We start from the raw sequence: 15250 nt of genomic DNA, 5'->3' as shown, positions 1-15250 counted from the left end.
ACAATGCACTCATTGATTCCTCTTTACTTTTGTAAATAACAGCCCTGGCCACAACATGCATGTGTGGAAGCCACAAAAGAGCTGTTTTAGAGATAGCAGGACCTTTTTAAGATTATCCTGTCCGCAAGTCATTACCGGGACTCGATGAGAGTTTGTCATCGGGTGGTAATGTTCCAGAGATCCTGTTCCCCTATGCTGCCCCTGCCCAGCCCCTTACCTCCATTTTACTCTCTCTCGCTTATGCCTTAGTTAAATGGGAGCAGTGTGGTGTTGTGGCAAGGTGAGGCCATGGTCCGCTGAACACTGTGACATTCATCTAAATGGAATCGGATAAAGCTGGGGGCCTGAATACCTTCAGCATAAACATCACCTGGAGGCCCCAGCAGGGGCCCTGCGCAGCCAACCAGAGTCTGCAAACATCAGGGGGAACAGGGAGCTCAACCAACAGCAGAGGCTGAAAGGAGGGAGGGAAATCATTTCTAACCAATCCGAGGAGCGGCTGGCTGCAGATATCAGAAGAGATCAGGCCTGTGGGTTCCTTCCACGCCAGGCGATACCCCCAGATGTGGGCGAGGGGAGGTGATGTGGGATGTGAGAGTGATTGTGTGAGAGAAATGGATATGACCTAACACGTGTTGATCAGTTTCCCTGTGGAGCGGACTGGGAGTAAGAAACTGTTGATAACAGCGTGGAGAACGTTGTGAGAAGTGAGCCACAATTACAGTCATGTGGAGAAGATAGACAATTTTGGCTATAAGGATGAGAAATATCAAATAAGATGCAGGTAAATACAAAGGAAAGCATGTAATTTTAATGCTATTCTACCTTATTTTCAACACAGGTCAAAAGGACAAGAGTGAAACAGCTATCAACATACCTAGACAAATAATTATCCTCATAAATGGAGCAGCCACTCAACCCAAAAATAATTCCACTACCTGGGGTGTGAGCTGCCTAAAGAATGCTCCAAAACGTCTGGGGAGGGTGTTGAGAAAACAATGGAAGGTGGGATAATTACAGAGAAAATGAGGGATGAACTCAGTGGTAACCCTCAGTGAGGAGGGGAAAAACACGCCGGAAAACATCTCACACAAACGCAGAGTAAGACACAGCAGGTTTTCTGGAAATTGCGTGAGCAGGCATAGACCTGCCCATCCTGGATAAAGCTATCTGTCAGCACCAGAGGAGAACACGCTCATGGGAACTGCATGACCTGCTGTACTTCACTGTTTTACACACACAGACTGTGCAGTATTGGCTCTGCCTCTTCTTGCTGCACATAGAGGCCTGGTTCGATGGCTACTTATACAGATGATTGAGAATGCTTAACAGCGAGACTACTGTGTATGACTGATTTGGAGCCAGCTGTTAATTCTCGTCATATGTAGCGCGAAACAGTGCTCCTCACAGATCCAAACACACTTAATCTTGTGTTTCTAACACTACTTTGAATCTTATTTCAGGAGGTGGGTACTGAGAGGTGAAAGCCAAGCAGCAGATGGAAACAAGACATCCAGGAAATGAGTGGAGAACATGAGTTGGCATTGTGACTGCCTGTTTTCTTTAGGTGAAAGAAAAGCAGGGACAGATAGAAAAAGCAGGGGATACAGTACATAGAATGGAAAAGGGAAGTGACAAGTGAGGATGGCTGGATGGGAGTTGTTATCAGAGCCATTTGGCTAGCTGGGTGGTAGCCTAAAGTATAAGCAGTGGGCCAGAATAGAAATCCTGTAGTGAGGCCCTGCATACTGATGACCTGGCTGTAACGGCTGGATCGGCTCTCCGGCAGTTATTCATTAAGCCATTAAAGGAACACAATCAAGTCATTTGTGTGGCCTTCTGTTTCAGACTGTTTTTCTTCTCTTTGTGCTCTGCTTTTTGTAGGAGAGAGAGAAGAAACAGAATACATGTCAATGAATAAATCTGAGGCGAAGAAAATAGTGAAAACGGTTAGACCTGGGCAGCGAGCTGAAGCCAGCTGTTGGCCCTCTTTCTGAGCAGAAAAGAAGTAATTAATTGCGGAAGCGACTCATGCAGGAACTAATTCGCTTTTAAGACAGTTTGATAAATGAATGGACATTCAAATTCGATCTACCTGGGTTGAAATTAAAGGAGGATAACTACAAAGAGCACTTGATATAACAGGTCTTTTCTTACAAAGTGCCTGCCATCTACCTATAAAGGAAGAAATCGCCGTCTGTCTGTCCTTAGATTTTATTGGACAACCGTTCGTTCGATAGACTTCACACTTGGCGGACATGTTGCTGAGGATCCAAGGGAGCAGTGTCGAGTGTAAAGTCTATCGGATGAGCGGTTCGCTGCAAGCAGCACTTCAGGGCCAAGCAATCGGGCACTGTACTAGTTATCATAAAAGAGCCACTGCCATTTTGCTTCATACTTAGGGGTCAGAGCGCCCTCTTCTGTCAACATCTTTAGACAGGAAAAAAAAATACACCGAAAATATAAAGTTTACAATATTGATTTTATTGCCATCCATATATACATCTTTTTTTTCTCTTGCAATATTTATATAGCTTAAAGCATTAGGATCACTGTGTAAACAATGAACAGAGAACAATGAAAAAAGGCCTATACTTAGTTTACTTTATCTAAGTACAAAGAAAAGCAGCGAGTGTTAATCAAACTAGTGCCTTATCATAAAGAGGCAGTACAGTACATGTTGCTTCCACAATACTTGATGACATGCTTGGAGGAAGATACACAGCATCAGTTAAACTACAGCTGATTATCTGCTGGGTTGTGTGACTCTATGCTGGCTCTCTATGAGATCCTACAGTATGCTAGTGGAGCTATGGGAAATGGATCTACAGCAACAACATGTAGTCCCCTAAAATAGGCCTGGGTTGCCATAGTGACACTGCCTGGGGTTAACTGTAACACAGAAGAGAAACAGCACTGAGGTGTTTATGAAACACACAAAAACATACTAAACAGGTCCTGTGGATGGAGTTACTGTCTCGTTTCAGGACAACTAAACACGATACGAGGAACTTAAACACACAATCACTAAAGTCTTTGCATTGTCATACAGATTTGATGATCGGTGGATATTTACTATGTAAAGATGAGGCAAAAGCAGAGCAGAGGAGATATGGCAGTAGGACTAAACCATTTCCTAAACTGTGTCAGGCTTTGTGATTGTGATGAGCAACAGTGGAAGCAGCACAGATTACTGTTTGTGTGTAAATGATCCATCAGAGGTCTGATTAAAATGAGTTACAACACATTTTGACAGCTCTTCTTGTAATACACACACCAGAGAACAACCTCATTATACAAACATCAAACAATACAGAGAGCAAAGTATCATCCCTAGTCTTCATAAAAGTAGAAAATTAAAAAATTCCATTTGGATTAATGGAATGTATTAGCATCTATTTAACTGAACTGAACTCTACACAAACTGGTATCACCCAGGTGGCAGCGGTCAGATTCCTCTCCCCTCTGTGTGCAGGGAGGTAATACACTAATAAGTGTCTAATAAGTGCAGGGAGGCCTGGCTAACTAATTTTACTGCCATCTAACAGTTACAGCTGCAGAGCTTTGTGCAGTAGCAGGCTTTGGTCAGTCACTTATACAGCACCACCTGCTGTGGATAAAACGTCCAGTCTGTTATGTGTGTCTCTAGAAGAATATTTGTATCTTGGTTACAGGGAGGGCAGAGGACTCAAAGTTATCATTCAGATAATGTGGTGTTTTTGGTTAAATCAAGAGTGCAAAAAACTAATTTTGGAATTCAGGTATGGTAAGAAGTGATGGGGGCTTCTATAATGGCAGTGCATTTTCAAAATGAAATAAGGGACGTCTTATTTTGGGATAAATTAATTCTGCCACATTTAATCTCAGCAGCAAAAAGGCAAATTAAATTTGCAGAGCTACAACAGTACTTTGAAGTTATTAATACAGGCACACAAAATAAAGCTTAACAAGCAACCATTAAAAAAATCAAATGAGTTAAATTCATTAACCAACAAAAACACAGACCGAAAAACAACAATCTGTATTATTTCATTTGTCGGGGGAATCGGGGCAAAAGTGTGGGGCTGTTACATGCACACACATATGCACACAAGCACACACTGGTCATACCAAACATTAAGAAATGTCAAACTCATTATAGTTACAGACACGGGCAGGCTCCAATGACGGACTGACAGCTTCACATGGAGGAAACTCCTCATATCTCCTCTCTTCTCATGACGTGGAGATGATGATCATACGTCCCCTGGATGCCGACACAAAGTAAATTCACAATGGTTACGTTATTGAAGTTAGATTGAATGGCCGACCCTTGATTTGCACCAAAGAGTATCTCATCCGTTCTCTTCCAAACCTCCCGGCTTTGGGGTCACTCAGTGCGCTCCTGGCCCAGCTCGACTTCCTCTTTGCCAAGAATGGTTTCTGGCACACCTCCCTCTCCCTGGAACAGTTCCTCCATCAGCTGCTCCCCGGCGCTGCCGGCCCGTGATGCCCACAGAGCAGCACCCTCTCTCAGGCCCAGTGAGCGTAGCAGCCGTGCATAGTCCAAAAATGCAGCCTCGATAAGCTTATGTGCAAACGAAGGTCAGGGAGAACTCATAACATTTGATGGGACATAAAAACACAGCAGGCCAACTAAAGCTGTCATCACTCAAAAATATGCTTTCATCTAATGTCACACTCTTCAACTGTCAGTGCAGAGTGACTTGAAGCTACTGGACAGTAGATTATTACACTCTAAAAATTAAATGGTGCAACACATAATCACTTTAAAAAGTGGTAACCAAGTTGATCCAATGAAGTTGACAGGAGACACATTTAATGAAGATGATTAACATCAAAATGTCCGCATACAAGCTTTGTCAAGGTGACAAATTTAAAGAAAAAACCTGAATAAGTGAGTGAAGAAACATGAATTCCATTCAGGGCACACAGGGTCACTGAACGGTTTGGTGAGTAAAAAAATTATATGGATTATAAATAGTGATGTTTGTAGTCACCAGATCTTCGACACTCTGAGCCCGATTTTCCTGCTGACGCAATGCCAGCAGTACTGTACATTCAGTTGCAATGCCAATTTTGGCAGCCGCCTATTTTTTTGTGCTTGTGTGGTATATTCCTGACAGCGCAGTTACATCTTTGTACTCATTTTTCCATGTACTTGTGTTTTCCCCGCTCAGACCACCTTTTAATGCAAACACTACAAGTGGTCACGCAGACATCTCCAAAATTACAACATTTAAAATCAATGAGGGTATGCTACATACAAACACTTTTCAGTATAATGCAAAACTATTAGATAAAACACAAACTGCAGCCTCTAAAAAGACTATAACGTTGAATCAACACCTCTCTAAAACAGCTTCAACATAAACTGGCCAGTTTATGTTAATATCCATGGACATTATAACTTTCATGAAGGGTGGATTTGTTGCAGCACCGTTGTATTGACTGCATTAGTTTTAGCTACCAACCCAATGTATTCAGCCTCTTATCCACACTGCGCCTTGCTTTCGCTACTGCCGATGGTCATCAAAATTGCAGATTAGTTGGTCACACACGCTAACACTTGTGCATGGAGATTGTGTTTGGGCCCAGTTTATGTTGGTTTTACATTTGTCACGCACCTGTATTTTTACAAAAGTACATGTGCAACAAACATGAACAAAAGTCTGAAAATGAGATATTTTTACTCTCTTGAAAGATAGCTTGGCCCTGTGCAGGCTTAGTCTGCTTCTGGTATGGTCTCCATAAATCTTAAAATCACTTAGTGGCTACAAGCCAGCTCTGACCAATGAACAAGCCAAAGGGGATGTCTTCAATTCAGTGCACGCACAATAATTATACATTTCTAGATTAAATATTATTTTAGGGTGAATCAAATTTTTTAAATCTTTTCTTTTTTCTGTTGTCTTTTTTGTGTTTATTGTTACATGTGGGGTTACAAAAAGATGACTCTATAAAAATATAAAAACACATTTTCTACAAGTTATTTTAAAAATGATGTTGATAAAAAAGGAAGGTAAAGGTAAAAGAAAAGTTTCTCACCCCTTTGAGGATTCAACAAGATAACAGTTGTATCAACAGTGGGACACTATGCCCTATCCTTTAAGTTAGACAGTAAACATACTTACAACTGAGACAAAAAACAAAAGTGTAGTATGTGATACACCAAACAACACAGACTGACCAACAGATACTGTACTGTCAATATCTACTTTTTGCTCTATATGTGTATGGTCAGGTGTGATACAATATGTTTCAAAAAGTCTAGGTTGTGAAAGTTCAATTTTGAGTCTGCGGCATAGCTGAGCTCTGTGACCACAGTGTGATATTGGCTATTGGAAACGTGAAATGTAGCACGACGTGCTTTGTGGAGCATCTAAATTGACCTTCATTGAGAAAAAGCTCCCTGCTATCGAGTGCACGTCTGTAGGAGAGATGGACAGAGTTAGCAGCGGAGCTAACTCTGGTTATAAACGGCCCTCAGAGTGCAGTAATGGGTTTTCAAAAAGGATATTGGAAGAGTCGTTGGCCTCCATCACCCCATACTTCAGACAGGCTTCGATGAAGAGGGCGGCGCGATCAAAGTACCTCATACTGCCCAGGAGACAGAAGGAGGAAGAAAAAGACACAGGCAGCAGGAGAAGGTGAGAGCTATTGTCAGAAACCAGTATCATCCCTGCCTTGATGTCTGTGATCCTAAAACATACATCAACCCTGTCGTTGTGATGCCACTAATTCTCTGAAAGAGCGTTTGCCGCCAAAGACATCTCAGAACACGAGCTGTCAAGGAGGAGGATAAGTAGACCAAGAGCAGATCGATGCTGAGGTAAGAGATATGGGGTCAGACCGTACAATACGCTGTGAAGTGTCCTTCAATGTATTCAGGGAGAAAAGCAGAAGAGGAAACTGATAAAGACTCAAGAGTTTATTATTGTGGATGAAAGAAGAGGGGAGCAAAGGAGAGGAAGATCAAGCAGAAAAAAGTCATAGCGTAAATATATTTTATGAAATGGAATTTGACAGATTTGAAGATAAAAAGGGAATCTCAATTAAAAGAATAAATTGTGAATATCTATTTCTGTGAATAAATTAATACAAGTTTAGAGAACAGAGTAAACCACAGGGTTTGTGATTCTCAATCTAAAATTCAATACTCTTGAAAAACTCTTTCATTACAGCTGCTCATTATCACGTCAGTGCACACAGGAATAGAAGTACTAAGCAAATCAAAATATAATGCGCTATAATACAGGTAAGAAATTAAGTACAAAATGAATAGAAGTATAAAAGCTAAAAGAAGTGTAAAGTACAAAGTGGATTTACCGGTTGATGATAAGTATGTACGGCAGAATATAATGTAATAATATAAGTAATAAGTAATAGTGCAATAATGAGTACTGTCAAGTCAAGTGTAGCAGATTAACTGGATTTTTAGATGGTGGATAATGCACAGCAATAATATAAGTATGAATAAATATCAATAAATAGGGAATATCAATCAGCATCAATCCTGGTTCTTACCTGTGGAGCATCTCTCCCACTTTGTAAAAGCAGCCCAGGCAAAGCAGCACCAGGATGGCTTTGGACTTCTGGTTGACCTGCGGGGAGCACAGGTGCTCTGCCCAACGCTTCAGCACATCTGAGCTTTCTGCTGGGCTCAGACGCACCTGGAAACACACACAACATGCAAGGCACTGAACTTCCAACTGCTTCAAAGGTGTGCTCTTAGTGACAAATTGTATGTACGGTAGGGCTGGGACGATTCATCGACGTAATTGATTACGGAAATATGTCGATTTGCATATTGTGTGTCAACACATAGCAATGAAGTATGGCTGCACCCGGTCAATGCATGGATTCCCCCGGAGGACAAGCTGCAGCATTAAAACCTCGGCCACAATCTCCCCTCGTTCTACCCCTCCCGCACATGCACTGCAGAAAAACACAGAGAGAGAGATTCTCCTGTTTATGTAGGTCTACTTATGCCATTGTTTTGTAAAAGCTTGTAAGTACACCTGTTGGTGCTGATGTAATTTGGTGCCACGTTGGTTTCAATAGGCGACGTCATTAACAACAAGCCTCCCCCACGCGCGGCTCATCTGCTGTTATGGAAAACGGAATCGCGGGTGAAAAAAATCCAAAACGGGAGTTGTGTTTTTTGGGTAACTTTTTAAAAACACAGTGCTGACGAAGAAAGTCAACAGAGCAGACACATACGGGAGAGAGAAACAGAAAGAGGCAGGCGGGGCAAGCCGGTGTGTGTGTGTGGGGAAAAGAGAACTGAAGGGAAAAGCAAGGTGAGCAGATTAAAGTAATTTGTGAGTAAAAACTAAAATAAGGTGGTGAATTAAGTGGAATTAAAATGATAACATAAGAAATAACCTACTAGAAATAGAGTAATATATAAATTTATTCTTTCAAATATTATAATATTTTCAAGAGACAGATATATTTTTTGTTGAATAATGCCCTGCAGTACATATTTTGTTTCTTGTTACATTTGTTCGTTTGGAAGAGAAAATTATTGAATAAAACATTGAAATATTAACAAGACAAGTTTTTGAGATTTATTTTGGGTAAATTAATTGTTATATTAATCAAGTACTAAAAAAATAATCTTTAGAATAATCGATAAATGAGTTGTTAGATTAATCGACTAATCGAAGAAATAATCGTTAAATAGCTCAAGAAAATCGTTAGGTGCAGCCCTAATGTACAGTGTAAGAACGCTCCTAACTTGCCTGTGTTTCCCAGATGTATTACTTGCAATGCTAATACTAAAGCTAACAAGAATACTTTAACGTTGACATTTTTACAATCTTCTTACAATTACCAACAGAAAAGACAAAAACTCAAGCATACAAATATACAGTATGTACACACTTAACACCCACCCACCACTCACATACTATCCAAACATTACATGTTTCCTGTTGATGGACGCCGTCATGCTGTGTTACCTTAGCCAGCCAGGCGGCGCGGTTCCACTCCCCGTAGGTCTGCAAGTAGCGGCAAGCATCCGCCGCCTTGTCAATCAAACACAACAGCTGTACTCCCTCTGACAGACAGCAAAAGGGGAGAATTTGTACATAGATGTGAGATGGAGAAATAATGGCGTATCACTACACAAGGTGGCTAACTGTGCCCAGACCCCATTCTGATGATTTCTTTACACACTGTAAATCTGCTGGCAGTAGCCACACTCATTATGCAATACGTGGATCAAGTCCAATCCAAAGTCTTCATTTTAAATAATTGTGACAATGAAAAAAAATGCAGAATCTATAAAACTATAGGTTGGTGAGACAAAATAGCTGCAAACTTTTTAAAACCTTTATAAAACAGATCATATTTAAAAGGTGTCTAGTTTATTTAAATTCCTAAAGTATAGATTAATTATTTATTATTTATTTATTATTTAAGGCACTTTCAAGGCTGCAGACACCCACACAATGAATGCTGCTCGTACTCATTAAAATTAGAGCTGAGAGGATCACTAACTGCTATCACACATACAATAACACTACCTGCTAGCTTGCCGTTGGCGATCATGTTGGTGGCCACTAGTTTGATGGTGGACTGTGATGGGCCTGAAGAGGTGATGGTGGTCACTAGGCAGGCTTTGAGTGAATCACAGTAGTAGCTGGGGTTGTCTGCGCTCGTCTCCAACAGTAACTGCACCGCCCGGTCTGTCTGAGAGCAACAGCAAAGAGATGAGAATGTAATGACTGAGGTAGGGGAGAGAAACTGAACAAGATGGAATAACAAGGGGAAATTATGTTTATTATTGTGCTTTTCATCTGGTGTAAATGAAGGCTCAAGCTCATGCTGGAGTCAGCTCAGGCTGGCCTCTGCCTGCCTGCCTACAGGAGGGCTGCACCTTCAACATACAGCCTGCTGATTGCAGGCTGTGATTAGGAGAGTGGTGGCATTGACAGGGGAAGAGAGGTGACTTCAATCCCCACAGGCTGAGACGCCAGAGAGGACAGAAGCAGCACTTATCGTCCATCTTGCTTTATTAGGCTCCACCGATATGACCTATTTACAATTATGACCATATGTATGCACAGCTAAGGTGTGTGAAGGTGTTAGTGTGTGTGTGTGAGAGAGAAGGATAGTATATAGTCTGAAAGCAGTAAGTAAGAAAGAGGAAGACAGATTTGTGTCACATTTATTTTTTGAATTATCAAAATGATGTGACAGCTAAAGACAAAAACTAAGAAGATTATGTTACAGTATGCTAACCACTGTGGTGAATGCAACATGTACAGACATCCCTGCGTGAACAGTATAGGTAGTGTAATACTTACCTGACCCAGCAGGAGGAGCTGGTCAGCACATTTCTTAGTGTGTTCATAACTGGAGCGCTTCACCTCTTGCAGGTGAACCCGATCCAACTGGAACTTCTGTTGAGCAGTAAAGGTGGAGTCACAAGTTAGCTTAATTTGTTTTGTTTTTTTACACACTGCTTCCAAAGATCCATGGTCAAACCTTGCACATGTGTGTGTGGGAGAGATGGAATGAGTTGGTACACACAGAATATACGCTAAGGACATTAAAAGAGTAATGATGAGCAAAAAAGATATGGAGGACAATTATAGAAATACGGAGTCCAGAGATGGAGAGTGTAATTACAAAGCCTTTAAAATATTCAGGAGTTTTCACAGTGTTTCTGGTGCCAGAGCCTCCCATACTGCCTTTCATTATTGGTGGCTTTCCCCCCATTATTTCATTACATGTTCCCTGATGAGAGATCGCTCTCTTTTTTTTACCGTGAGCAAATGAGAGGCATGAAACATGAAAACAGCAATAGATATTTCAAAGTATGAGAGCTCATCAGTTTTATAAGAGGGCTAGAGGGGGAAAATGATACAATGAGGGGAGCGATAACAGCACAGTAGAAAATTTGTTACATAGGCTGTATGTGTGTGTGTGTGCACACTTGTGTATCTGTATCTAACACAGAAGTTTTTTTTGCACTTTATTATGATGAATTCTTCTGCGAGTCACAGCCGTGAGCATAAATCCTCACAGAGATATCAAATGAGTTTAGCAACCGCATGCTCTGTATTGGAGTCTTGGATATTAGTAATTACAGTCATACTTCTGCCACCGAAGCTGTTTTATAACAACAGGAGCCAAATGTAGCTGCAGACTGTCTGGGTAGCTCTTTGAAAGTCTTAACGTTGTGATCACTGCGTGGCCCCTCATTAACAGGGAGTAGAACTTTAACAAAAACAGAATGGTGCATAATCCATAAAAAAAACAATCCTGAAAAACACTCAAAGAAAAAAAAATTACAGGCTTATTTGAGACTTCAAGAGGACGTCTACTGACATTAGACAGCCCATTTATTTTCTGCTACTTCAAACTTAAATGCTAGCTAAAAGCTACTTGACATCTTTCGGAACTGGATACTCATCTTTGATTAAAAAAAAGTACATGTTCTTTCCTCTCCTCTGCTTCCTTGGGTATATTGATGTAGCCTTGTGGGAAAAGAGACCAGTGCACCAACATTCCACACTTTTTTTTCAAACTATTCCTCTAAAGTAAAGTCCACAGAAATATTTTCTGCAGCCGGGACACAAAAATAAACCTTTAAACGGAAACCTTTGCGTTCACTATGGCAACATGTAGGTGGATGTCCTTGTTCAATGGGCTGTGTGGCTGCCATGCCAACCAGCAGAGTGATGCGGGCAGACACAGGAGAGGAGGACCAATCAATGGGCATCTTCTGAAGAAACTTTTCTAACACTCTTCAGAACAAACTGGGTCGGGTCGATAATTAAAGTTGAAAAAAAAAAAAAAGAAGAGAAGATTCAGGGTATTGTTTATAGGGGTCTTGTACTCTGGTTCAGCTATGTCATCAGCGAGACGCATTGATCCGAGCAATGACACGGCCCAAACAAGAGAGGGATGTTTTCTAATTGAGCGTATCCCAGTGTGGGCTAGAATCACTGCGAGGAAATGTTAGGCGAAATAAATGTAGTGAGGGCGAAGTAGAGGACAGATTTGACCTCAATGGCTTAAAAGTTTGAGTTGCTTCCCTTCAAGACTGGGGCTTAGTGAGACAACAGAGGATACACAGCGTCATTAATAATAGAATATACTGTGTGACAGAAGCGATGCTGTTGACACTGTGGATGACAAGGGACAGGCTGGTGGTGTTTGTTTGTGTGTGGTCTGACTTGAGGATAGTGACTGTCTCTGGATGAGTCCAAAGGGAATTTTTAAGTGTTGACTGCTGGAATCAGGTATTTGTCTCTATTGTCTGTTTACAAAAGAGAGAAAAAGCAACAAAAAGAGGCTAAAACTTTCTCTTCTTCTATTGTTTCACTGACCTGGAAGTAAGAGCTCTCACACAGGACGTCATTGCAGATGTCCAGGTGGTTCTGAGGTGACAGCTGGATTCCTTCACTTTGGGTCTGACCCTCTGCAGTGGACACACTTAGCTGACGAGCCTGGGCAAACGACTGGAGGTAGTGGGATGCCACTGTCCAGAAGTGAAGATCCGACTCATCCCCGAACAGCCTGCAGTTTACCACAACAACGGAGTAGTTACTCACATTCTGCAGTCTGAATCAACATGCTGCTTGGTTCTTCTAGTAGTTTGCTCACTAATGACCATAATTCCTGAATCTTCCAGCCCACGCCTTGCGCTTTAAGCAAGCTCCCCTCCACCCCTCTCTACATCCTTCTGCCTCATCTTCCGTCGTTTACTTTCCTCAGCCTTCTTTTAACATATCTGCACAGGCACACAGCTGTTGCTAGGTTACCTTGCCACATTATCAATGGCATAAAAACTTGGATGGACGAATGCAGAGACATAATCATGAGCTTTCTGCAAGAAAACGGTCACAGTATTTGTCATACAAAAAGCGTCCTTGGGACATGCCAGGTAAATCATAGCTTTAATAACATGCTGCAAATGGGGGTGGGAGGGTGGAGGTGTTGCATTTCCGCTCAGACTGGCTGTTCTTTATTTGTTAGATACTCGAGAGAAATGAGAAGTGGAGCAGAGACGAGATCAGAGTTGCTGACACTAGCTCTCATGTCATGCTTTTTTATGGAGATACAGAGTCACGGTTGTACAGTTACAGCAAAAATAAACCCTGGTATCTTGGCAGATAACTTGACTGCTTTAAAAACAAAATTATTCGACTTGCCTCATAATATTACATCATCTTGTTTGTCTTTCCCTATTACATTACATTTTCTGAATTAAGTAAAATGTAAAAAATAAAAAAATTAGTATATTTTTATATTGATATTCCACAAATAACAGCTGTGAAAATCACTCCTGATCCATTTAATTATGTCTTGCTCATATCCTGAGAAATCAGAGAACAACAACGAGGCAAACAAGCAGCTTGATTGCAAACCCAGTTCGTTAGCAGAAGCAAACATATTGAGTCAAAGGCAAGTTTAACATGTGTTCTGTTATATGTAACAGTTTCTCTCTTTACAGTTACATTATTCTATTCTAGTTTTTTTAGTCTTTGACATAGGTGCACTGTTTGAATGTTAACAAAATAATTGTGCTGGGGTACCAGTAAACCCTCATGATCAAAGTACAATCAGTGCAGACAACAAACAGTGGTAACTCCATGCAGAGTTTTAACTCACCGTGAGACCAGGAGGCAGCGCTGCAGCAGGCTGAGCTCCGGGTCCTGTAGCACACTCTTCATATCACTGGGGAGCCAATCAGAGACAGACAATCAGAACACAGAGAGAGCCAATTACACTTCTCAAACACAGCAGGCCCAGTGTTGCTGTTATGGGAGATTCCTCTTATCTGTCAACCCACAGACTACACGCTCTTTGGGCCTGCTGTCTAAACACAAAGGACCCTGGGACTCTGACTGCAAGCCAAAAGTACATAAACAAAAACTTAAACTGGCACAGATACATTGGCAAACACACATACAGTACACACACATGCATCAAACCAACATCTGATTGTTGGCGTTTGCATCATAACATTAATATTAAATATTCTAGTTTGAGCTACAGCGTGTAATAATTACCATTAGAAAGTGCAATAACTCACTTTGACAAAGAGTTGAGCTGCTCCTGGATCAGGCCTTTTATCTCGTCTTTCTCATTGTAGTCTCTGAAGCAGAGGGATCAAACTCAGTCAAATGGCTCCTCTCAAGTCTCCCTAAAATAAAACCTGACCTGATATTAAATGGGAAGCTGAAAACCTGTTTAAGAGAAGTTGATCTGTGGTGTCAGGCAATAATAGATAACTCTATCCTAACATTAATGCTGAGGTCAGGTAGCACCCTGCGAACGCTGCTAATATAGCCGCCTGACTTATGATAAGGCAGATGCGTGTTTAATGGAAGAAAGCAGCGTTGCACTGAGGGCTCAGTTAAATTGGGGCATAATTACATCCGGCAATAGTTAAACACAGATGTAGCTCTCTGAAAAAAACAAAAATAAAACTCCTCTCTCAGGACGGCCTCTATTGGCTCCCATGTTGACTTGTTTACAAAGGTGAGTTGTTTACGCTGGCAAATTTTTTATGAAGGTAATAAACTCAACTGGTTGGCAGATGGTACGGTAGTATAAGAAAATACATCAAGACTATTCTTATACCTTGATGCTTGGAAATTCATTCAATTATTAATTGATCTTGATTCTTAAGAACGATTCACTCTTTCAAATCTGATTTACTGACAAACAAGTTTCTATTTCATATATTACTAAACACAACTAGCTTTGGCTTTAGACCATTCCTGCTCAACTTCTAGTTTGTAACTTAAAACTGAACTAAAATCAGCCTCAAATCCAAAGTGAAACTGTATTAAATAAGGATTGCACTATCAAGTTTTCACCAAGATCCCAATTCAAGTGATTCATGTTTCTGCTGAAACTGAGACTAATCAGCCTAGAAATAAGTCTACATTAAAATGAATAAAGCCATTTTTAGATATGTTTGGCAGCTAAAAACCTCTTCATACTGATGTACTGAGTTTTGAATGACATACTGTATGTGGTGAGAGGAGGTCAGCCGGACAGCCCAACTGTTGTTACAGTAAGTTTAAGATTGACAGCCTGTCTTCATCCCCAAGATCAACAATGTATATACGCCAGCTCAAATGCAGTTTAACCTAAAGCAGCTCTGCTCAACCACTGATGGACGCTGCGTGGATATCAATAATTGAAACTACTGGCCACTATCAATATGCTGTACTCTGCTTACTTGCTCACACCGGCTTGCTTTGGGGATACATGTAGG

General features: G+C 41.1%; 1 protein-coding gene across 3 annotated transcripts in view; it reads right to left on the bottom strand.

Moving 5' to 3' along the window:
* Window positions 1-2463: 2463 nt before the first annotated feature.
* Window positions 2464-15250, bottom strand: part of wdr11 (WD repeat domain 11) — a 56754-nt gene continuing 43967 nt past the window's right edge. Inside the window, exons 21-30 of one of the 3 annotated variants that reach the window (XM_044214404.1) lie at window positions 14057-14119; window positions 13633-13698; window positions 12348-12537; window positions 10317-10412; window positions 9534-9699; window positions 8967-9064; window positions 7528-7673; window positions 6521-6600; window positions 4355-4572; window positions 2464-4246 (exon numbers count right to left, since the gene is read on the bottom strand). In XM_044214404.1, the coding sequence (XP_044070339.1) occupies window positions 4370-4572; window positions 6521-6600; window positions 7528-7673; window positions 8967-9064; window positions 9534-9699; window positions 10317-10412; window positions 12348-12537; window positions 13633-13698; window positions 14057-14119 (1108 nt within the window). In that variant the 3' untranslated portion in view covers window positions 2464-4246; window positions 4355-4369. The other 2 variants (XM_044214403.1, XM_044214405.1) reach the window with 2 other exon arrangements.

The sequence above is a fragment of the Siniperca chuatsi genome, linkage group LG11 (assembly GCF_020085105.1).
Source record: "Siniperca chuatsi isolate FFG_IHB_CAS linkage group LG11, ASM2008510v1, whole genome shotgun sequence".
Classification (NCBI taxonomy): Eukaryota; Metazoa; Chordata; class Actinopteri; order Centrarchiformes; family Sinipercidae; genus Siniperca; species Siniperca chuatsi.
The sequence above is the reverse complement of the archived record's forward strand: the minus strand, read 5'-3'. Positions and strand labels throughout refer to the sequence as shown.